Genomic DNA, 25,724 nt, shown 5'->3' on the forward strand with positions numbered 1-25,724 from the left:
ACTGGGCGACGCGGCGGCACAGAGTTAAAGATGGCGGACACATCGGGGACCGAGCAGCTGTCAGACGAGAAAGAAACAGACAGCGAGCTCAAGAAACGGCAGAAACGACCTTGGGAGGAGTTGCACAGGTCGGGTAAAATCCGTATAACTCCAGAACTACCGGAAACTTTGGGATTTTACGACATCGGTGCTGTCAGGAGGGAGCACCTGGAGCAGCCAGCAGGTAAACGTCCCAACGGCTCCTGTTTAACGTTACGGTCACTGCACGCTTTCTAGCTTGATTAACTCCTTAAATACATAATTAAACTAAGAATAGCAGCTCAGTGGATAACACAGAGTAGAGTTAATCATTAAAAACATGTCCTGGGTCTTCTGTTTTGCAGTGAAGCTAATGTTTAAAGTTAGTTTACATACAGTAATCCACCATGTAGCTGTATGCTAACAGTCCAGTGGGCGGTAACCATGACGACCTCACTCCACTCTGTATCAGTTATTTAATACGTCATTGTTTACATCCGGGTTACATACAAATTCATATCAATAAATGTTAAGCTGCTAAACTTATATTTAATTAACATACAAGTCCTCCCACTTCATTATTATTGTTGTTGTTGCTGATTTATTAGACTAATAATAAGTAGGGCTGGGAAATATATCGAGTTTTTAAGATATATCGATATATTTTCAAACAAGATATAGGGTAAGACAATATCGTTAATATGGATATAGTTTTATTTTTCTAATCTCACTGATGATGACTGACTGTCTGTCCCTCTTCACCCTGCTCCTCCTCTCTCTCTCTTTTATTGTATTTAAGGAACATTTTTATTTTATAATATTACTTTTTAAATTCACAAACAGGTAGTTTATTTTTCCATGTGTTTTCACTGTTAATAAAATACATATCGATATATATCGAGTATCGCCATTCAGCTAAACAATATCAAGATATGAGTTTTGGTCCATATCGCCCAGCCCTACTAATAAGCCTATTACCTAACACCACTAGTAGCCTAACTTTACCATTATTACTGGCAGTGTAGCTATAAATCAATTTTATCTAGGACCAATATGGGATTTTTGGGGCTGATATCGATATAAGGGAGGATAAACTAATTCTTTGGCCGATATCTTTCTTAGATCTACCTTTAAACGTTAGCGATAGTTTGGTATGTATTTACACACATTTGTTTCATGTTTCATGTATCATGTAATACTTATTATGACGTGTGCTGCTGCCCTCTTGGGGTGGCAGTAGCTCAGCTGGGACTTGGGTTGGGAACCGGAGGGTCACCGCCCCAAGTCCCAGTACGGACCCAGCTTGGAAATTGTCCTGGCAGCTGGAGATGTGCCAGTCCACCTACTGAGCACTGCAGAGCCTTGCCTGCCTTGATAGTATTTTTCTGACATGGTCACAGGTTTTAGTTGCTGTACAGTCAAATTTTGAACATTTTAGACGCCAAGAGAGTCTTCAGTTTTGATAGATATGATGACAATAGTGTAAGGTTAAAGACTGGAAGAAGTATTTGTGACTTGATTAATAGAGTTGTTCTTTGTCATAAATGATGGATAACTTAATATTTTTATGTTTGTAACTGATGGTCTGAATATAAAACACATTAAAAATAAGACACCTCATGTTGGTATAACTAATGGACCATACAAACGTTCATGGATCCTCATTTGACCCTGCAGAGAGATAGTAGATTTATCTAGTCAAGAACAAGTCAAGGCAACATCCCAGGTTGCATAAACACTACACTACTGAATAAATATTGAACAGAGTAAAGTACCACTACCAAAAACACTGTAGCTGGGACTCGAAGCAAATTTGCACAAGAGGGAACATTTACAATGTAATTAAAATTTATTACTGCATTACAGTGTGCACACTGCTCATGGGCTTTGGTTAATAAGACTGTTAACTGTCTTTGTTATCACATCGTCTTCATGGCATCGACTCTAAATTTAGTTAAACATTTGAGAAACTTCGCTCAATGTGCGACTTTGACTTAAACAGCAAAACTGTGGCATGTTGAGCAAACGTTAAATATTTAGGTCACGTGATGTCTATTGTTCTTTGTCTTCAGGTTATGAGGCATGACATGTTTGACAGGTTCTCACGAGTTGAGCTCAACAAGACATAATTTAAAGATGGTATGTGGGCATTTAGATCGGACAGAGACAATTCACCCAAACCAGCCTGTTTGTTTGCAACAAAAAAGTTTTATTTTAACTATTTACCAACCCTTTTCACAACACTAGATTTCACTAGACACAAAACTAGACTTTAATATGTCTCTTCATTTCTGTTTTTTAAAAGGATGCATTCCCGAGAATAAAGCATTATAGTACTTTCAAAGCAGTTTCATTTAAAGCTGAATTATATTTTTATTGATGCAGAAATAATGAATGGCAACAGTTTTGAAATACAAACTATTTTGAAAGTCATATTTCAAGACAACAACCAACAGCAAAAAACTGTACTGAATATCTTTAAGTTCTGAACAACACAAGCAATCCAAAGGTGTTGTCTTGGACTCTGACCTTTTGCCATGTGCTTGTATGTCATTCAGTTCATGTATTTCATGCTTGAGAATGATAGCCATGACAGTAGCTGCTGTAAACCAATAAGAGACAGATGTTGCTTGATCAGGGATTATAATGATGTATCAATTAATTTACTGAATCAGACAGTAAGCTCCCCTCAGTTGGTACCATTCAGAGCAGTTTCCTTCTCTTTCACATTGCGGTATGGGACACTGGAAAGGTCAGCGCTGTCATTGTGTTGATAGTTGTGGTTGTAATTGTTGCAGACAATGGCCCTGTGCTAACACTGGTGCTCAAATGTTTTTCCAGATCCATCGTTGACGCGATTCATCTCTGCAGAGCTCACCAGAGGCTACTTCCTCGAACACAATGAGGCAAAATACACAGAGCGCAGAGAGAGAGTGTACACATGCATGCGGATTCCCAAGGAGCTGGAGAAGGTACAACAAAGGCCCTAAACTCACTCAGCTGCACCCCTTCCTCTTCAAATCTCTCCATCTGTGTGCTGTCCTTCTCAAAAACACACATCAGACATGTTGTCAGTTTACAGCTCACAATACGTACAATAAGCTCATGATTGTTTCAGTCTGTCTTACACTGAATAATCATCCCACATGTTGTGTATTAATGCTGAACTGATTCAATTGTTTTGGTCATTTGTTGAGTTTAAGATACCAAACATGTTGTTTAAATACAATCAGCTTGTTTATCTCATTTAAAAGAGAATGTTTTATTTATAACCAGTAGCTTTTGATATATAAAACAACACTAAACTATGTTATTGTTACTATTTTAAACATTAAATAAGAGTTAGTTATTAAGATAAACATTAGCTGCATTATAAAACACATTCCTTAATCTGTATAATTTACTAGCAAAGTATACCCAATATAAAATATATTTCATTTATCATGTGTCTTACTTTCTGCTGTATGTTTTTGTTGTTTGCCCCATGAACCACTAGAGGGCAGTGTTGAGATATAAAATATGGGTTCCTCTAAATGTGCCCCTCTTTCTAGGACTATCTCACATATTTTACCATGATCAACACAGGTCAACATGTAGCCTGTTTAGAAAAGTTATTGAAGTTGCTAAATCACAGTTATGAATGTAAATCCAACAATAAGAGCATTATAGGTATCCTGTTTGTTTGCATTTAATGTTAAGGTCCGGGGGGGGGGAATTTGAGAAGACTGTCCCTCCACAGAAACACATCTGAACAAGTCAGCCCAGACTCATGTAGCTCTCACTCGCTCTTCCTCCGGGGAGAGAGAGGAATGTGTGCAAACATAAAAGACCTCAGTTAGTTCACTATGTTAAGCACACTTACCAACTTCACCCGCGCCTGACAAGGCCCCAAGAAAAGTCACACAAAATCCACCAATGAGGGATAGAGCCTCCCTCAAGCTTTTTTTTTTTTTAAACACATCAGCATGCTTTAACGTTACCTCTCCTAAAACCTTCTTCAAATATGACATGGAAGTGTTTGAAAGTATATGGACAGCTGCTAAGGTATGTGACTGCTCTCTCGGTTTAGGCATTAGCCTTAATTTTTAAGTGTAACATGTGGCAGTAATAGCCATAAATCTGTTGTTGTTGTTGTTGTTTCTGTATTTGTCAGCCTCTTTCCATCCCTCTGTCTGCCGCTGACTCATGGTGGATGATGTTAGGTCGTTTAAAAATGATTAGTGTGTCTGGAAATAAGATGTGTTTTGCATTAGTTATTTAGAAATAAAGATTGACTAATTGAATTAGCTGTTATCTTGATATCTTATTTCTGATGTTTTTGTCGTTGTTTTAAACGGAGAAATGCTTCTTAACCTTTGTTCACACTGACAGCCGAGGTTTGACTTGGAGGTGTTGCTGTGTGTCTTTTCTAGCTGATGACCTTTGGCCTCTTCCTGTGTGTGGATGCCTTCCTGTACGTCTTCACCCTGCTGCCCCTCAGGGTGCTGCTGGCCCTGCTCCGCCTCCTCACTCTGCCATGCTGTGGCTTCAGGTCAGAGCCTAAAAAAACTGTACAAACTCTACTTCCTATACACATCAAACACAAAAACATATGGTTATAATTGCACAGTATCACTATAGCCTCAGGTCCAAACACACACATTGTGAGCAAACATTCAATATGTGCACAATTACAGCTAAACTAATATTAACTTTTATAATGTTGAACAGATGATTATATAATTAGCAGCATTATCATTTGTTAGACATTTCCAAGCTCAAGTATAATTCTTTTTTTTGTTGAACTCTGAACTTTAGTGTGTTATGAGTTACAAATAATGTCAGGTCCGTTTTAAAGTCTTGAAAGTGTTGATTGTTGCCATGTCTCTGCACCTTTGACTGTATACATGAATTCATAATTTTTACATTAAAAGCTTTATTTAAAAGTAGTTTTGTGTGTGTGGTAGCAGAGGAGTAGAATATCATAATATTTCCTTGCTAGTTTGGATTTTTTTTACAATGTAATGCAACTAACTTTGTCCTGTAATGTTCTTGTTTGATTACATTTTAAGGCAAGTTATAGAAAGCATGCAAGATAGAAAATCTCAATACAAAGTGTCAGTGTCTAAGAGAGGGTAATTAAATGTGCAGCCCTTTAATGAAATGCAACATGAATACAAACATGTTATAGTGTGTACATTAACACTTGTGTAAAGGTTTTGGTCAGAATAACCGTTTTTTTTTAAACAATCATGGTTTGTCTTAAAGCTGTGCTACCTCACACTTTCTATTTTTTATTTTCCGGTAATAATAATAATGATAATAATAATAATAATAAGACATTTGATTTAAAGGTTTGAACAGACGCACTTTTAAAGTAGACGATGAGCTACATTTGCACAAAAAGCGCCATGCAGAAATGATGCTGTTTGTCTCTTCAGACATGGTCATGTATGCTTACTTCTTCTTAGCAGTACTTTTCCACATTCTGAGCTCCTGTTATATACAGCATGATAGGACGCTGATCAGCTGCAGTTAATAATACTATCTATGCGCCAGTTCAGGTGTTTGTGTATTTCATTACAAAGAGGGGGTTGCAGTAGAAGTTTGTTCAAGGAAGCTGTTTTCATTACCTGTATGGAGATTCTGTTAAAGGTACCTGTCCATCACTCATTGTACGTCAGCTGTCCAACTTTGTCTCATTTAATGGTTTACCTCTAATTAGGATGTAGGAAACATTCCTCATTGTAGCTTTTGCACAATATTTAAATGTATTTTCTTTTACAGTTGTTTCACTTAAAAAAAGCATCATTATAATTTGTAGAAAGAATGTTTTATTGTAATCGAATGCTACAAGGCGTACTCCCCCAAGCCCTCCCCCCCCAAAAAAGGACACCTCCTGTCCTCCTGCCCATCTCACCCTCTGTTTTGACTCTTTCCTTTCCTTCCTCACCACCTGCAGGGCACGCACATGCCCCTACTGCAGAAGAAGCAGGTATGCTCCCTAAAGCCCTTTTCACAGTTATCACTGTCCTGACCTGACCTGCACATCCCTTCACCAGTTTCTCTCCATCTTCATTTTGTCCACCAATACACAGCCTGGCCCCTCAAGTCACGGTCTCCAATCTAGAGCAGCCATCTTGGTTCTTCATAAGTCTTTTGTTTTTCCCATCCAGGGAAGGTTTGCTGAGAGTGCATGCACATTCTTATCGTGGTGTTGTTTTTGTTTTTTTTGTTAGTGTACAGCTGCACATGCTTCAACCTGAGGGCTGCCTACTGCCCAGCTCCTCTGGATCAGTCTGGGGCTCATTTTTTCTTGTTTCATGGTTCCAATGAGCAGCTTTAGAGAAAGGTGAAAACCGTTCCTACCTGCACTGAAACCCCCAGATGCTCTACAGAAGCGAAACAGCTTCTATTCTGTCAACCGCCTGCTTCTCTAACAAGCTTTTGTAATCAGAAATCAGGCCTTCTCTTCTTCTTTTCCTAGTGCACCGACTTAATGCCTACTCTGAAGCTAATGTATGAATGGCACATAGTCATGGCTTCTTAAAATGCTGCATATGGCTAACTGAACTCAACAATGTGTAATCTTTACATGTGTGTTATGGAGAAGCTTGTAGAAGAGAGATAGTGAGGACTGCTTTGTGCAGGCTGCGCTACCAGCCGGCTGCAGCAGCTTTGTGCCTCCAGGGAGCCGTGTGACGTACATGTTGTGGATAAGACCTGAACCACCTGAATACCAAAGCTGCTGTTTACCAGCACTCGTTTCTAAAAGAAGAAGTGTGATATTGTTGATTAGAACTAGAGGACTGAATCATCTTGTTCAGTCAGAATACTGAAAGGAACCGTTTATTTATTTAAGTCCATCTTATGCAAAAGATCTCATATATTCATGAGTACTTGTTTGGAGGATAGAAGGCATTTGTTAGCTTATGATTTAAATGGCACTGGCTATGTTGAGATAAACTGTTGCTTTACGTCGTCAGCTGTCACTCAGGTGTTTTTTGTACAGCCGTTTATGGAGTAGAGTCATTGCCACTTTGTTTATTCTCTGTGTTCGTTTCAGTCTGCTGAGCACCGCCTATATAAGAACAGAAAGGTGAACCCCGCTCACAGCAAAACAACACACAACCCAGAGCAAAAAAAAACAAGATCAGCCTGTTTATTTATTTATTTTTCACCTCATTTACGTGCGCTCATTTATCTCAGCTCAGTCTGAAAGTCTCTTGGGTTTAGCTGTCGTCTACAGTGCATGGCGTTAGACCGCAGGCAGAGCTGAACTACTGCTCAGAGGAGAGACAGACAGCGATACAAAACGAGTGAAACTAAAGCCCTGCATCTAAAAAAAAAAAAAAAAAAAAAAACGACAATAAGGGTAGACTACAATTTTAATATTTTCTGAACAGGAATGAGCAAATGAGTTAAAAAAGAAAAAAAACCCAGTGGAATACAGTTAATTCAGGTTACTTTGGGAAAAGCTGCAGCAAAGCAACAAACACTCGAGGGTACAACAGAAAATACCCCTGAGACAACAAACAACCCAGAAAGATTAAAGCAAGACTTTGTTTATTACACGTTATTATTTGGTGATAAAAAAACAAAAGTATAGATACGTTGAGAAGTGGCTTGCATGCAGAAAACGATTTTCTCAATGCATTGCAAAGCGACTCTGTTGTCAAGCATAAACCTTAGAATGGTTTTAATAGTGGTAATGTATTTGAACTGTGCACTGTGATGCTGTAAGAAAAATAATTCTTGGATCAACGGTCTCCTCAAATATTCAACATGGAATGACTCAACAGTAAATCGTGGGTGGAAAAAACTTCAAATCTCTCACTTCTTCTATCCTCTCACTCTTCTACAGAAAAAACACAAACCTCAAAGTTTTCTTATATTTGAGCCATGCCTCTTTCACATGTCTGACCACTGGATGGAGCTGTAGTACCACAGAAAAAAACCAGGACATTTTCACTCTGAGGATAATATAATAGGGCTAGTAATATGTATAGTTAGGAAGGAAAGCAGTGAAGGTAAATGTATCGTATGATAGCTCACCTTAGTGTAATACATGTAAATGTGAACCATATTGTACACTCATTGTGTTCTTTGGTATTTAATGCCTTTGGAAAAAGAAGGATCCAGATGTTCCTCCCATCTTGTTCCCTTCACAGCTCAGCTGCACACAGACTCTGAAGACTGTGAGATACAATACTACAATTCACTACATACAGCTGATTGAGCTAATTTACACGTCTTCCCAAGCTTGTGTTTTTTTTACATCTAAGTTCAGCAGCTCGCTCTGTAAACTGTTAAGATACCTACAAATCCCCCATCCCCCACCCCCACTGATTCATGATTTCACTCCTGTGTTAACATAGTGAGAGCAGAGGAGTAGCCCTGTTGTTACGATGCAAGACTTACCACCAGCTGCTTATAGTGAAGGTAATGATGGGTATTAGAGTAGCTCATTGTCCTGCTGTTTAGAGCACTAGTGAGTCTGTGTAGTATTTGTTCCTGTGGTTTATAGTGATTAGTAATAATAAGACAAATGGATGTTATTGAGAGGAATTGTGTTGCTCTATTTTTCAGATAGATCTTGTAGTTTATCTGTTTTAACAGTCTTATCAGCTGGAAAGTATCCATCTTTATAAAGTATACATATTGAAGACTGGTTTCATGGTCAGTCAGAGCTCATGTTGGGAGAAGAGGAATCATACTCTCCCTCTTGTAGTTTGTGGTGCTTGCCATGCAGACATACAGTATAGAGCAGCCACATAGCTGACATGTGGAATATGCAGGACGTCTTACGAGTTAAGCCCTCTCTGGCTCTCCCGGTTATCCCTGTCACAGTAAATAAGGGGTCCTATGGATTTGTCAGCCCTTCTCTTAACATGCTCCGACCATTGCTGTTAATTATGAAAGCTGCACACGTACCAAACATGTGAACACCCACTAAACATGATCTGGCAAGTTTGCATGTTCACCCACTTTTGTTCCATTTAACATATTGGTCTAAAATGCTGCACCAAGTTTGACTTATTCTAAAAAAGGATAGATGCTTTTACACGGGTGCACTTCCTCCTTTTTCTATTTTCTGTTTGGTAGATAAGAAGAACCCAGATTTAATCATGTTGGGGCTGAAGCACAGGACAAAACAGCGTTATATTAAAAGTGACTGAGGCACCTTTTGGTATCAAGGAGATCCTAACTTTAATATTAAAATGTGAGCTTGTCTGTTGTTAAGACTTGGTGTCTTTTTCATTTTTGGATATCTTTTATTTTGAATGGAAATGATTTCTTCACCGTCTGTGTTGTCCTAGAAGAAGACGTGGTTATTCAGAGCGTCTTTAACCAGCTGTAGTCAGTAATATTTGTCGTGGTCAAAGCTCACATGTAGATCTGAGCATCAGTGATGATAAAAGTGGAACTTTTTTGTGTTCCTGCTGTCACTCATTTCAGTATGTTTTTGTCTATCAGCATATACCTATGTATGTCGTGTCTGGGTACAAACACATTACACCGTTCACTCAGTCACTATAATGAGGTTATGTGTGCATGTGAAGCATACTCACTGCTTAAGAATATACTGCATTTTCCCAGCATGAAAATTGTGTGATCAGTGTTTCAGAAGCCTCTTAAATGTGTGACTGTTTTTTTTTTTTTTTTACATTCAACATAGAAAGATGAACTCAAAGTATCTTTGTGTTTTTGTGTGCGTGGTCAGCGGGTCGCGGCTGCTGCAGCCGGCGCAGGTGTGTGACATGCTGAAGGGCCTGATCCTGGTGCTGTGCTTCTCCATGATGCATTATGTGGACTACTCCATGATGTACCACTTGATCAGAGGACAGTCAGTCATCAAACTCTACATCATCTACAACATGTTGGAGGTAAGTCACATTCATACACTCACACCTGGTGCTGTAGAATGACAGCGTATGTGTGTTCAGAAGGTATGTGTATGACGTTTGTCCAGCAGACAAACAGGTCGCTAAATGAGAAGCCAGACCTAGAACACAATTTTAAATAAATACTGAATGTCTTAAATGAATAAATAAACATCTCAAGTAGCTTTTGGTTGACTACAAACTACTTTTTGTTTTAACAGATTGAGGTTCACTTCATGCAAGACTGTATTTGATGGAGTTGGGATGGTCTCTTATTTGACATAATGAAGTGAAGAAAGCAGATTTTAACAAAGTAGACAGCTTGCATTAAATTTAAACAAATGGTTTTTATCTCGAAAGACAAAATAAAAAGTTGGCATCATTAAAACTGATGCTGAAAAACAACCAAAAACTACAAAGAAACAATAAGAAGAAGATGCATTCATGTAGGAAGCATATTGGTGGAAGTTTCATTGAATTATTAGTAATTCATGATCTTATCTGTCATTTCTCTGTTAGGTGGCTGACCGCCTCTTCTCCTCGTTTGGTCAAGACATCTTGGATGCTCTCTACTGGACGGCCACAGAGCCCAAAGAACGGAAAAGAGACAGCATAGGAGTCATCCCTCACTTCATCATGGCCGTGTTTTACGTCTGTATCCTTCTGGTTCAGCAGGAATATGGCTGTAGAGGTTATTTTTGTGTTGACAAATGGTGTCCCTTGTCTTATTTCCCAGTGATATATTTGACAGATGACATGTAGTCACACTCAGAAAAAGCCCATAACTTACTTCTTCTCTGTAAGACTGGAGCTCTCTGTCACCATTTTTTGGTGAAGAAAAGTGAAGACTTTTAGGGTTCAAGACTTTGCTGCTATTAACCAGAATGAGATCTGTTTTGGATTTTCTATCAACAAGATGGACAGAAACACAAAAAGCTAAAGTGTATTCATTTTTCATCTAATTTAGCTTCTCTAAAGTACATGACCTTCAGTGAAGAATGTTTTATTAGAGTTGTAATGAAGTGGTGCTCAGTGCTAAAAGCTTTTATTAATCAGTTCTTCTCCTGAGTGGCTGTTTCTCAGTCCTCCATTCCATCCTCATTATGGTCCAAGCCTCCACCCTCAACGTCGCCTTCAACTCACACAACAAGTCCCTGCTCACCATCATGTTGTCCAACAATGTAAGTACACACACATGCACACACACACATGCAAATTGTTCAAGCTGCTTCTACGGAGACCCTGAAGTTGCAAAAAGTAAAAAACAAAATCGCAAAAAAATGTACATATTGTGCTGCACACTAGATATTATGTTGTGTGCCCAAGTTCATATATTTATGCACAAGTCAATATCTTGTGTGGGCAGAATATAGTTTTTTATGTTACTATAGGGGCTCTGTGGGCTTCAGTCCTTTCTGCAAACAAAACACATGTTCACATGCTCACAAATGACGCTTCACTTATATCATTTGTGTGCAGATGTATGACAGTCACTTTGCACTTGGCATGTTGCTGATGAAATGTTACCGCTAGAGCTGCAACAAGCTTGTTGCTGTTGTATTTTCTGGATCACAAATTCTGCTAATTGTATTTCTCCCTCTGTCCTCCTGTTCTCTACAACAGTTTGTCGAGATCAAAGGAAGTGTTTTCAAGAAATTTGGGAAGAACAACTTATTCCAAATGTCGAACAGTGGTAAGATATTCAAAGTCAAATCAGAAATAGCACATGCATGTGTCTTTTATAAATTGATAGATAATAATGTAAAATATTGGAAAGAGCAAGAGGGACAAAAACATACAGTACCTACATTTTAAAAAAGATCTGTTCACATAGCACCTTTAATGGATTCCTATTTGCTTTAATGTCAGGCTGCACAGACTGGAATTTACTAAATGAAAGGGTGTATGAATATTCATGATCACTGAGTGTCCCAAAGATCTGTGATCATCGTTTCATGCACAAGCTCATTACTTCTTCCCTGCTGCAAAAAGAGAAAACTTAACTGTAAAAACAATTGGCATGAAGTCTTACCAAACCCTCCATTAAAACCTAACAGTTTGAACACCTTCTTTTCTGGGTCCTTTTAAATCAAATCTTGTGGTTTTGAAAGCTGCAATGGGAGTTGGTTTGTCAATTTTCCTGGTGACAAAATATTTGACATTTGAAACAAAAGAAAGACAGGCTGCAAATCCTGAAGCTGGAACCAACAGATTGTAGCTGATCTGACATCATATTGTTCTTAAGAAAAGTTACACCTTCATGTTTTAAATCACTACTTTTGACTTAAGCATATCATAAAGATGAAACACAAGCTCTTCTGAATCTCCGTTGGATAGATGTATGACTGACATCTAATCACTATGACTGATTTTCAAAACAATGCTGAGCATCAAACATGGGAAAAGCATTCAACAACAAGGGTTGCGCATAGTCACATACTGTACGAGTGTATCTGTTTGTCATTCTGAAATGCAGCGATATTAAATGCATTGTTCATGTTCCCTTTGATTCCCTGACGCTGTAGGTTTGATCTCTGTCACACTCATTGTGCTCTAATGACAGCAGAAGAGAATAAGCCTTAATTAGCTGCCATTTCCCTCCCACTGCTCACTCATGTCTTGGAAGATTTCCTGTTTAAGGAGCTGAGCAATGCTCCAAGCTAGCAGCACAGATGATTACATGCTAAACATTTACAGCTGCGTCTTTAAATTATAGTAGATGGATGTGTATAGCATGCAATAGTAGGGTAAGACTAAATGTCAGTTTAACAACGCTGCTTTGATGTATGAGAAGTGCTCAAAGCGCCTCTGACAGCAAAGCAGGATAACTGACAGGTCTGACTCATTTCAACTCTTCTTTAACACCACCTGCATAAACACATAACTATTGTGAAAGGCAACCAAGTGTGGGTGAGAGTTTCTGCAGACGTGTCTGGAATGTTAATGCTTCTTATCTACGTTGTTTTTCCCAGAGTTGAGAGATTGAAATCACAAAAATGTCGATTTGACCCTGCAGATATCAAGGAGCGGTTCACCAGCTACGTTCTCCTGCTCATCGTATGTCTCAGGAATATGGAGCAGTTTCTTTGGAAGCCAGGTAATTATCTGTTTTTTTTATATTAAAGTAAATGCAAACAAGCAGCAGGCACTCAGTTTGTTCCCCATTGTTTGGCTTTTTTTCTTTATTGTCAAGGCTTGATAGACATTCCCTCAAAACATGCTGACTCTCTTGACCCGCTGCGTTACCTTGGGAATCTTCCCCCTCACAAACCTGCCACAGAGCAGACGTGAAGAATGAAAGCGGGGCGTTTCTGTGTGACAGCCCTCTGAAAACAGTCATCTCTTCCTGCCAGTCTCAGAGCCACACACACAGTAGATGACAGACGTGTCCTGTCAGCTGAAATCATAATACAGATGTGCTAATTCTAGCAGAGTTACAGCCTGCTGTTGCTAAAGAGGTATACCAATCACAAGTCCCCAGTAATTTACTTATCTCTCATGCTGCATTTGCACTTCTTTATTTAGCCAAAACATCGGCTAAACAGGAAATTAAAGCATCACTCGTCTGTGTTTTGCTGCTTTGTGATATTTGCTTTCATGGCTACTGCTCTGAATAGTGAATATTGTTGCTATGAGAGATTTAGACATACAAGCATTTCCAGTTTGTAGACTTGAGAAGAGGCTGATACCAAAAACACTCTGATACTATTGTGATTATAAAATATTTATACTACGGTTGGAAGAACCCTGATGGCTAAAATGTATGTTGTTTGGATCAACATAATCTTTTTACACTTATTTTGTTGTCATATGATAATTTACTTGATGCCAGCTGATTTTGGGGGGAAAGAAAATGTCATTGTTTCCTTGTTTTTGCCCTCAGACCACATGTGGGTGATGTTCCCTGATGTCTTCATGGTCATTTCCTCTGAAATTCTCGTGGACATCATCAAACACGCTTTCATCACCAAGTTCAACGACATCACCGCGGATGTAAGAAGAAAACCCAATATTTAATCATTCTTAAATAGCTCTATTCACCAACTAACGACTTGTCATATGTGTGTCTGCTCTTTACCCGCCTCTCTTCCAGGTGTACAGTGAATACCGAGCTAGTTTGGCCTTCGATCTTGTCAGCAGTCGACAGAAGAATGTAAGCTGTGTCTCTCTTTTCACAATAATGTTATTATACTTTCATGAACAGCGTTAAGCCTACACAGCTAATCAATGCTGTATTGTGGAGAGCTGTAATCTGCTTGTTTCTCACTGTGTAGGCTTGTACTGACTACAGTGACTCAGTGGCTCGGAGGATGGGCTTCATCCCTCTGCCTTTGGCTGCGCTGGTAAGAGACATTTAGACATTACATACCAGCAGAATGTTTGTGAATGGCACATTTATGTTTGCCGGATGTTTCTACAAAATCTAATCTTAATGCATTAAGATGAGAGCTGCTGCTGCCTGATGGTTCTCACCATTGTTTTATCATGCATTCTGCTTTCTAATGTTGTACAGCTCATCCGAGTGGTGATGAGTTCTGTGAAGGTGCAGGGGGCTCTTTCATACACGTGTGTGTTCCTCTTTTATCTCGGGTAAGTCCGCTGGAGTTAAACAGTTTTCTTTGATGTTACTGTTATTATTATTATCGGAGTGTATTGAACATGCCCTGTACTGATTGAAAATCAAGGCAGCTTTAAAGTCTTATAAAGCTGTACTTACACTGAACATGACATTTTAATATGACGTGTGTTTCATAAATTGTACTTTATGTACTAGAGATTTAAAGCTAAAACTGATTTTATTTCACATTTTTAAACATGCAGACTAACCTGCTGATAAAGCATGTTGTCATTCCTACCCTCTTGCAGAAACTGTCTATATTTTATTATTTCTTTCATCATGTATTTGCATGTTATTGTTTACATTGTTTTGGTCAAACATGCACAGTGACTCACACAATCTTTGATGCTCTACTTATGAACATGCTTGCAGGGTCTATTGAATGCACACTTACACATGCAGGAACTGTCATAAACACACACGCAGATTCAGACACACACACACACACACACACACACACACACAGTTACATAAGCATTAACACTGTGCCCTCACATTCTCCCTGAGCTGCTGATAGCCTCGCTCCTTCTCTTTCGCCTGATCCCATTGGACTCGTACCGTTGAAGAGTTTCCCTCGGGGTGAAGAATACAATGTTGTCATCTCTAGTGCCATCTCTGGCCTTCCCCACCCCCTGGTTTAAAAATAGCTCTGCCTCACACAGGCCGCTGCGCCTTGACTAAGACTCAGCTGCACTGAGTCTCTCAGTACGAAACGTCCTGTCACGGCGAGCAGTGGTCCACAGACCCAAATGTGTCCATCTTTGTCTCGTCACGGTGGCAGAGGCCGGCCTAAAAGCAGAGCCCCAGAAACACAGAAGGATGGTGCACATCAACATCCCGGTGTCAGTGGTGGGATGTGAACACTGGCGATCGAAACCAGATGGTAGAAGAGATTCATTATAGCTGCAGCCCGGCACTCAAGACAGCACTGTGATAACACTGCTGCACATCACTACTGCAGGACAAATGGCTGCTCAGTTATGACTTAAATCATAATCCTTGTTATTTTTTCATAAAAATATAATAGACCAACTTGCCCCCTGAAAAAACATTTCCATGTATTTTAGAAATGTGAAATGTTTTTACATTGTCAGTTGCTGATATTCAGTGTAATCAACCCATGAGAGAGAAATTTAATTTGTGTTTATTCATCCAGCTGAGTTCATCTTTTTTACATCTATTTTTGGGCTTTGTATGCCTTTTATTTAGAGATAGGACAGTGGATAGGGTCATACATTGTAGAGAGAGGGGGGGGGGGGGAGATGACATGCAGGAAAGAATCCACAGGTCGGAATCGAACCTGGGCAAAATGCTTGGAGAATATAGCCTCCGTACATGGGACATTTTGTGATGAAAGAAAGAAAACATTTCTTCACGTCCGATCTGCACAGCTCTAAACTGCAGCCTTCTCCCTCCGCAGGCTGGTCTCCCTGAAAGTTCTGAACAGTATCGTGCTGCTGGGGAAGTCGTGCATCTACGTCAAGAGGGCCAACATGGAGGACAAACTGTTTGAGAAGCCCACAGCCACTCCATCCTCCTCTGAGAAAGGCCCCAACCAAGCTGAAGACAGATGTCCAACACCTTCAGGTAAACGCAAACACATCTTTTTTTTTCCTGTTCCTTCCCCCAGCGTAAAACATAATGAATGTTCTTTTTTTTTTTTAAAGTCAGAGGGCTTATGTTTACACACAGATTATAGATCTGTTGTTTTTTGCCAAAAGGCTCAGAAAACATTGTTGTTCATCTACGTATTTGGACTTGCTAACAAATGAAATGAATCCAAACAGATTGTGGATCATCTGTGATCTGTTTCAACACTACAATATGTTATCAAATAAAAAATAAACATGAAATACTCTACAGGAATTTCAATCATAAGGAGTAACTACACACACACTGTATCGATAACAGAAGGCTCCCCACGTTGTGTACTTGTGCTTGTGCTCGTGCATGAAGTGTACCTTGCCGAATCACACCTCTTCCAGGGCCAAGGAAGTGTACTGTGCTCGAGCATGGATCGGAGCACTAACACTAGACATTAGAAATGTTACTTTGTGTGCTCACATAGCTTCATGAACAATTCTGAGAGTTTGTAGGAACCCTCAGCTGGAGGTCATTATGCAGCGTGAACACAGCAGTTTGAGTTTGAATCTGAATCCAGAAAAAGAATATGTAAAAATCTACAGCTGCCGTGTGAGCAGCACCCGAAAACATCGTAAACTAGTTTATTAGGAATTTCACAAAAGCTTGTAATCACAGCGCATGGGCTTGGAATATTTAACTCATGTAACATTTTAGAGACATATAAAGTGTTGGGACCTGAGAGAAGATTCTTGCAGTTCAGATATATGGAATAAATGAGATGTCCTTGGATTTCTTCTTACTTATGAATAATGCTGCATGTTGCTCTCTGCCTCCTACTCACTCACTCACTCGCTGAACCCTCCTGTCTCTCTGCACTTTGATATACTGTACTAATAAAACAGAAGTGTCTCACAATGTTCCTTAAAAACACAGAGGAAATAAGGCACTGCTGTAGTATATCTGATTTTAAGATTTATAACAGTCGTTAATATCTTAAATTCTGCTGATAATGTTTCCAAACACTGTGTTGGTCCTATGTATGTAACACCAGGCTTATTAAACTTATTTAACATTTAGCTGACACTCGCATGCAGACAGATAGGTCAGCAGGTGGCAGCTCAGTGTCCAGCTTCAGACGGCTGATGGACATATTCAGTCTGTTTTCACCTGGAGTTGCATTAATCAGAGAAACAAAATCCTGACTGGAACATTATGTCATTAGTTAGTTATTGTAAATAGTAATGGAGAACACCTAGTGTTTAAAATGGGTACTGCAGTCCAAATTCAATTCAATTCAACACTTTAATTCTGCCCCCTCATCTCTATTGTCGATATGCACACAATGCCATGTGGTGGACACTGAAGCTTCAGTGTTTATCCAGCTCTGCATCGGTCTGTAAACCTTTCTGCGTTCTAACCTCTCTCCATTTTTCAAAAAGCATCTCCAATATTGATCCTAGTTTGAGCACGTTTCTGCTCGTGGAGCTTATTAGAAACATGCAGAGGCTTTTTAGGTCGGGTACAATCACTTCTATCTGAACCAGTTTGTTTGCACGCTTCCATCGCTGCAACACCTGAAAAGAAAACTGTACATTTTTCGCTCCCGATTTACAGTATGTATGCTCTAATTGTTTTGATCTGATCATAAATGTGACAGTACATGATGGTGATGCTGCAGGTATAGCATGTGACACAATAAGTTCAGAACATATCATGTCTCCACTATTATATCATTAGTACATAGATTTAATGTTAATGGGAGGAGAGACTTTTTATTAAAGATAGTTGTAGCTCTAAAATAACTCCTATTAGCTTGTGAGTTAGTTAGCCCTTCAGTCAAATACATGCAGGCCTCTTGTGATGCTCCTGATCACTAATAACATTTCAAGTTCATTTGAAACTGTTTTCTAACTTTTATAGCCTTCTAACCTAAATTCTCATTCATAATAAAAACCATGACACCATCTATTAGACTTTAGATGCATTTGTATTTTGGAAGCCAACATGTATGACTTGACATCTAAAATAATAAACAGCAAACACCCCCTCAGTCCATCATTCAAATATCAACATATGAATGTATTCATTAACATTCATGTAAATATCCGGACAAAGTGTTGAACAGGCCCTCTATCTGAGGCACACAGACAATAAAACACAGATCTGGAGGAGGCAGTATCTCCCTGTCATCCGCAGCCAAATCCCTGCAGATCTCTCTTCTGCCGCGCGCCTCAGACCAGCCTGCCACGCTGAGCCAGGAGCTTTAAAACGACAAAGATCCTGATGGTGCCTCGTGTCATATCAAACATCAAAGCTCCTGCCAGCGCTTGTGTCTCAAACAAATCGGGTTTCTCAGAAAGCGGCAGACACACACGGCTTAAGGCGCCCATGCTCCAGCATATAGAGTATAATACTTAGAGAGTGGGAATTAATGCGAGTCTTCTGCTCTCCACACGTTCAGGAGCTGGGATTTTAACCAGCAACCTCACATCCCGCACTCGCTGTTCTAACATTCAAATGCCCCGGTCTGTGCCTCGAGCTGCACCTGCTGCTCCGGTGGATTCCCTGCACCGTGAAGTTCATCGGCACGTCTTTGTCTTTACAATGATCTGTATTCACGTTGCACTGGCTATGCCATCTGCTATTGTCCAGAGGGCAGAAACGGGTAATGAGGGCTTTCGCATCAGCCACTTCAAGTTCCAGATGGTGGTTAACTTTTATCAAAGCTCACATATCTAGCAGAGAAAAACTGAAAAGACCCTGAGTGTGAGTGTGGGTGAAGTATCTGACTAGAATAATATTTCTCCCAAATCTTTTGTTATGCCTACCCCTAAGGATGAAGTGTATTTACACATGTTAATGAAGCAGACAGGAGTGCAATTACAAGAGAAAAAAAAACATGGTGAAAAGGACTACTGCTGATGTTATCACTGCTGCTAGCTTGATTTCTCTTTGCGACTTGACGGAGGCCAAACGAGCATATTTAGTTTTTACATATTTAACAGATTACAACAAAAACCTGATTTCATAATGAAGAAATGAAGAAAAAAAACGTTTCCATCCACCATATATTTGTGATGAAACGCTGGTATAGAGGTATACAGTATCGTTAGTGTATGATTGACAACCAGTGATGATGAATTCATTGTGTGTGTACATACAGTAGACAGATCTGTGTGTACATGAACATACATCTTTACTCATATATTAGTACATTATGCACATCATGCTTAAAGGCTTTTTATGCGATTTTTTTCATCCAGCAGATGTCGCCCTTGAGCACCAGCATGAAACCAAAACAACTTGCGGTGCATTGTTGTGTTAGCATGCTAATGCTAGCGATCTTTATTATGCTCGTATCTTCACACTGCATGTAAATTTACCTGAAATGAGCGTGATCTAGAAACACAGTTAAGCAGTGAGTACAGTATGTTATTCTTCTTTTCTCTAGTCCCTCAATTAAACAACTTTTATACACGAGGGGAGGAGTCAGCCGGCCATCCCGGGCGATGTAAACAAACTGAAGATAGGACTCTGAAAACTCTGAAAGCATCACAGACAGTGGGACTCGGGTGTTACACCCATTGTAGACAGTCATGACTCACAGAGTTATTTTCAGAGGATATACTTGATTTCTATTATATTTAAGTGTGAAAAATCACATATAAAGCCTTTAATGGGGTTTTTAACCACGCAAAAATATGTACGAGTATTCAAACATGATCCTTATTTTAGTGTGTGTAAAAGAAAAAAGTTGTCCAAAGTGAAAATGTATCCCCAAAAATCCTTTTAATCATCTTTCAGATTATATTGAATATTTTTTTTGCTGCTAACTGGACACATTAATAAAACAAACTATGCAGAGAATCATCATGTTGGTCAGCAGCACACATGCTAATTAACGAATATCTCGCTGTTTAAATATCTTTAAAACAGTCTCTGTGAAACTCATGCACAGATAGGCTTCTGTGATGTGTTTTTTAAGTTTTGCACACGACTGTCCGATATACTTGATTTCTATTATATTTAAGTGTGATAAATCGCATATAAAGCCTTTATAATGCATTGTGCATGCATCTTTTTCTCCAAAGTTCAAGTTTGTGACGGCCTTAGAGCACCTGCAACCTCCACAGGTTCTTCCTCATGTCTGTTTCCTCGCTGTCTAAATGATTCTGAGTGTTTCCATCAGGCAGTGGAAAGCTTCACAGTTTGATGATAACTCATAACAAGCAATGCCTTTCACACCATACATAATGTAGAAACACTTTGAATAGATAGATAGATACTTTATTGATCCCGAGGGAAATTCAAAACAGCACTACCAACTGCTCATCTCCCAATTGAATGGAGTGATGGTCCTGTGACTTGACATAGTGAGAAAGTACTCAGCTGAACGTTCGTCCATCAGGTTGATAACCTGCTCTCTCTCTCTCTCTCTCTCTCTCTCTGCCATGAGCTTCGACAAAGTCATGACGAGAATGTGTGATCTGAAAAAGTGAAACTTCATCGTCTGATCGTGGAATCAAAGTTAAACTAAAGAAAAAGAAGAAATAATGCGTAAAGATGTTTTGAACTTGTTTATTTATTGACTATCAACAGCTTGCCTTATTATAAATTCCTCTCTGATTCGCTGCTGAATTATTCATGCAGAACCCGAGGTAATCTAGCTCCACAACCTGACGGTATCTAATATGAGTTGGCTTCAAATGTCTGTTTCCATTGGCCTGTTTCATACTGGTGATTCTTCTTAAAGCCTCTCTGTATATACTGTATGCTCAGCGGGTTGCGGTGGTTCGATACAGTGTTGGTTCAGCTATGTCTACTGTAAGAATAAAAGTTTTTTTCAGTAGCCTCAGGCTGTGCTCGTCTCTGAGGACACTCTTGTTAATATTCCCTCTAATATGATGAATTATTCCTTTTGGTTACACACACACACTGCACTCAACGTTTAAAGAGGCCGTGCAGTGTTTTCACATAATGTGATGGAGTTTGCAGTAGAAACCATCCGTGCAGCTTTCTTCTCTGGCCACATCTTATTATTCTGCCTCCGTGCTGCTTTCATAGCGAGCAGTCAGGTGGGTGTATACGTTGGCTGACTTGTGAATCCGGCAGGTTGAATCACTCCCCGTCACTCAGGTGAGAACAGTGTTACAGGCTGAGAAATCGATGCTCCTGGTCTGCACGTCTCCCTCCCCCATGTTTTATTTTCTTCTTTTTACTTTCTCCACATTATACAAGAGGAGTCTCGTCTTGTGTTTTCCTGACACTTCTGTTCCCCCTTTTAAAATAGAACATTAGTTTAATACATTAAATCAACAGGACATACTTTGGGATGTGAGGTTTGATACCACTGTGATGTCAATGTGCTAAGAGGACATTAGCTTAGCATTAGCATTGAGAGTGGAGACAGGGGGAAACAACTAAGCTAACTGCCTCTTGTTTCCAGCTCCACATAGATCAGAATGATATTAGTCTTACTTTTTAAAGCCTCCCAAGAAACATTAACAAACTTGAGATTTTTCGGTTGACCATCTCGTCTGAACACAACAGCTCTGCTTCTGTTTTTTTAAACAACTCAGGAGTGTAACTCCGGTTTTACTTGGGCTATATGTTCATACATATAACTATTTTTATGCTTCTAGTCTGGGCACTAAAGATATAGTGTTGGGCTCTGAGTGCTGGCTCAGTTGACCTACACTCAGCTCTGTGCCTGAACGCCTCATTTGTTGTGGAAACATTTAGTAAATTATCAACAGTGACCATTAAGTAGGCGGAGCAACATAAGCTTATTTGTTTGTCATGAAATATGTTTTTCTCTGTTCCCTTACAGGAGAATCCAAAGATGAGGAGATCCCCACCCCACTCAGCAGACCACCGTACCCCTCCTGCTCTGTGACCACCCAGCCCACTCCCAGGACTGACTTATTCCCTCCCCCGCCCACTGACTCCTCTTCTGGTGCTACAGCTTGCACACCTCGTACACCCCCACCTGAACCTGAACAAAGTGCAACATCACTCTCCAAAGAAGAGGAGGAGGAGGAGGGGGAGGGGGAGGTAAAAGGAGACTCAGAGCTGAAGCACAGGACTCCCAAAAAAGATCTGTTGGAGATCGACCGTTTCACAATCTGTGGTAACCGCATCGACTGAGCCGCTGCTGATGTAGCGATTAACCACTCAGGAAAGACGGAGAGCAAAAGGGCCGTTCAGGTTTGCTCTCCTCGCCGACAGCAGCAGAAAGCGGAGTATTTATTAAAGCCAGCGGCAGCACAGTAAGTTATTGTGAACACGGGCGCTCGGTGTCAGACGATCCTGCTGCTGCTGAAGCCTGAAGTCAAGAAGTTTCACAAAGAAAACTTCAGCTGGCTGACAGAAAGTGAGACTGTGGCAGCCCAGTCGTCAGGGATGAACTGTGTGTGTGTGTGTGTGTGTGTGTGTGTGTGTGTGTGTGTGTGTGTGTGTGTGTGTGTGTGTGTGTGTGTGTGTGTGTGTGTGTGTGTGTGTGTGTGTGTGTGTGTGTGTGTGTGTGTGTGTGTGTGTGTGTGTGTGTGTGTGTGTGTGTGTGTGTGTGTGTGTGTGTGTGTGTGTGTGTGTGTGTGTGTGTGCAGGTGTAAATATGTATGTGTGTGTGTTAAAAGTGTGGGTGTAACGTAAGCACTTCCCCGTCAGAGCAGCACTGGGACCAGAAGGAGAGAAACTTCTCAGTTAAACTTATCAGTCAGAAGACAGAGAAACTTCCAAAACCCACAAATTAAAGGAAACACCTGAATTATGAGACTTCATGAAGGTTGTTCATCTGTATTTTTGAACATGTCATCCAACATATCCGCACAGTTTGCAAGAAATGTGAGCCTGTTTTTACCGCTCAGGCTTTATGATCCGACCCTCGGGCTATACCTACACAACAACACATTCAGATTCTGAGTTTAAGCTCAGAAGTGAAAGGCGTCTAAAAGGTTCCTTTAATAAGAGATTTACAGCCAGCGGTTCCCAACCTGAGGGTCATGACCCACACAAGGTCTAGAAAAGTTGTCTTGAGAATTGCTGCATATTTTTTTAGCTTTCATGTGTCTGAGTTACTCAAAGTAACTTTAACTAGTCATGGACTTCAACACTGGTGAAGAGGGCTCAACAAGTAGACATCAGTTTGTTTAAAGAGGTCCAGAAGAGGCTTTACCTGCTCAGTTCAGAAGTCTAAACCTCAGTGAGAATTTAAGTGATGCATCTTTACACTTAACATCTTTTAATGGTATATGAATATGACTTTTAATAAGAGCTTTATGTAGACAGAGCTTCTCAGTTTACTCAGCTAACAGATGCATTTATGTGTATGCTGCAGTCCGCCCCAGCAAATGAAAGAACCCATTTGTGCCGGACCTTAACAAATGTGAAAAGCAGTCGACACTAAATCTGCTGCCTCTTCCAGCTGCTTACGTTTTTTCAGAGGTCTACTGAAAAAAGAAATGTGGGAAACAAACAAGTCAAATAAATACAAAAAAAAACGCTAAAAATACTGAACGATAACTTAATTGTTCTTCATTCTTAGGGTACATTCTTTCAATCCTCAGTCATGATCTCTTCATCACTTTACATTAACCTTCACAACGTACCTGAGCCGCTTTTATCAGAAACACGTGTTTGATTTGTCCTTCATGTTTGGAGAATGTTTGCACTGACGGACCGTGATGTCTTAAGTTTGTCGGGTCATAAAAAATAATTGTTCTAATGTTTACATTGTAGAAAATAGAAGCAATACTTCCACAACAAAATGCCTTTTTGCATGCTTGTTTACAATTTGTTGATTTAGACTTTACAGACATTGCAAAGAAAAATAAATAAATCTATGAATAGATTATTTATCAGATCAGATATCATCGATCGCTCATTCGTCAGCCATACATTTAATAGAGTGTAAGCTATATATCAAATGGTCTAACCCTGATATTATACCAGAGTTTTATAATTCTGCAGCCATGCCAAATATTTATTTTATCTCCGAGGACTTTTGTAATGTGATCTGAATCAGAGGAGTGTGTGTTAGTAGCATGAAGTGGTTCCTGCCATATTTACAAGTCTCTGCTACAGGAACCGTTCAGTGCTGCAACATGGATAGTTAAATCAGAATTATACGCACAACAATGTTTTTAATACGTCTGCTTGAGTTCAGGTTCATTATCTCTGCTGCACTCTTAATTTATTTTTGAATCAAAAAGGTATTTTTTCTGCCGTGTGAATTCAACAGTCCTACATGTTGAAGCAATAATTTATTTAAAGATGCTTCTGCAGAAACTTCCACATGGTGAAGAGAATCCTCATATTTTTCCTTATGCAGAAGAATGATGTTTATAATAAAAACACATATCAGCTTTTTATTTGATTCTGATTTTGTTCATTACCGTTGTAATAAGGACGTTGGTTCTGTTTTTGGAGCTGCCACTTGTGATGTGATTTTTTGCTGCGCATGAAGTCTGTGACTCTCCTCAGTCCCTGCTTGTGGTTTTGTGAAATGTCTCGTCTCCACTGGCCTGAGCTCGGTCTCGTTGCGGTTCAAAAAGAGCCTGTCAGAACCACAACCGGACCCATCTGAGCTCGTCTGAGCTAACAGAGACGAGGCAGAAGCGTTGTTCTGAGGAGTGCGATGGTCCAGTACACTGCCTGCTTTGTTTCAGTTTGGTTTTCTTTTTTTTAAATTCCTACCTCGATTACTGTATTAATACGCCCCTTTTGGATCAATAAAAGTTTGTTTCTTAACTTTGTTGTTTAATTGCTGCAGAATCATTGTCCTGAACTAAGAGTTTCTGTGAAGATACCCCGCGTTTCTCTATTCTCCCTGTTCCAGTCTTGCTGGATTGACTCATCTAGAGACTTCCTGTTGTCCCAGACAGCGTCCTGATTCGGGGTCACGATGAGACAAACTTCCTAAAGATCTGAAACGAAAGGTTCACTCAGCTGCAGAGTAAGTAAGTTAAATCCACTTCCCCATCTGCTCAGAGTAAGTCTTTTGACTTGTTTGGATCCTCTTCATGAAGGTTTTGATCACAATTAGGAAAAAAAATGTACGCATAATTAAAATACCTCATCAAATTGAGTGATTTTGAACTATTAGCAGAGAACTACGAAATGTTATTTATTATCCCATATCCACCCTTATCAAAAGCAAAATATATATTATTTTTATCCATACCAAAAGTATCAGTGGAACAGATTTCTGTGCTGTGCAATTTTTTTATGCATAACATCTGAAAGTGTTAAACCTTTGATAAACTAAAAGTTAAACAATGTGAAATCTGATGCTTTCACACATCATGTATTTTCATGTCCCATGTGTTATATCAACAGATTACATGATAAAGTCAAGCTGAAACCTCTGGTTACCTTAAGGAAGCTAATGTGAAAATGCAAAATAACTGCAGTTCCTCGACTGTCCACTTGAGGCAATTGAAACTTTTTACAGCCTCATTTAAAAAAAAAATGATTTCGGTTTAAAAAGTTCATTTCTTGATCGGCACCAATTGTACATTGCATATTTTTTTTTTTACAACTCATCTGTTTTAATTATATGAAGGATACGAGATATTCATAAAAAGGGGTGTGGCTAATCTGATTGATGGGTTGGCTGTTTGTCAGGAGGCTTAGACCCCCCC

The 25,724-nt window shown here is 39.6% G+C and overlaps 1 protein-coding gene across 4 annotated transcripts; it reads left to right on the forward strand.

Moving 5' to 3' along the window:
• tapt1a (transmembrane anterior posterior transformation 1a) lies at nucleotides 1-24,831 on the forward strand. 4 transcript variants are annotated; one of them, XM_061047624.1, is made up of 16 exons: nucleotides 1-223; nucleotides 2,860-2,990; nucleotides 4,431-4,549; nucleotides 5,960-5,992; nucleotides 9,722-9,884; nucleotides 10,401-10,536; nucleotides 10,965-11,062; nucleotides 11,505-11,574; nucleotides 12,898-12,978; nucleotides 13,765-13,874; nucleotides 13,975-14,034; nucleotides 14,156-14,224; nucleotides 14,395-14,471; nucleotides 15,920-16,086; nucleotides 21,914-22,552; nucleotides 22,689-24,831. In XM_061047624.1, exons 1-15 carry the CDS (start codon nucleotides 31-33, stop codon nucleotides 22,228-22,230), a joined length of 1,824 nt encoding a protein of 607 aa, XP_060903607.1. In that variant the 5' UTR covers nucleotides 1-30; the 3' UTR covers nucleotides 22,231-22,552; nucleotides 22,689-24,831. The 4 variants fall into 4 exon arrangements, with proteins under 4 accessions (XP_060903607.1, XP_060903608.1, XP_060903609.1 ...); XM_061047625.1 differs by having other exon boundaries at nucleotides 21,914-22,534; XM_061047626.1 differs by having other exon boundaries at nucleotides 21,914-22,528.
• The last annotated feature ends 893 nt before the right edge of the window (nucleotides 24,832-25,724 follow it).

The sequence above is a fragment of the Labrus mixtus genome, chromosome 10 (assembly GCF_963584025.1).
Source record: "Labrus mixtus chromosome 10, fLabMix1.1, whole genome shotgun sequence".
NCBI classification, from domain to species: Eukaryota; Metazoa; Chordata; class Actinopteri; order Labriformes; family Labridae; genus Labrus; species Labrus mixtus.

Excerpts from the sequence above, each read along its gene's own strand:
- tapt1a (XM_061047624.1), top strand. The coding sequence starts at position 31 with ATGGCGGACACATCGGGGACCGAGCAGCTGTCAGACGAGAAAGAAACA. Across the intron at positions 11,063-11,504 it reads CCATCATGTTGTCCAACAAT|TTTGTCGAGATCAAAGGAAG; the intron begins GTAAGTACACAC and ends TCTCTACAACAG. Across the intron at positions 13,875-13,974 it reads TCAACGACATCACCGCGGAT|GTGTACAGTGAATACCGAGC; the intron begins GTAAGAAGAAAA and ends CCTCTCTTCCAG.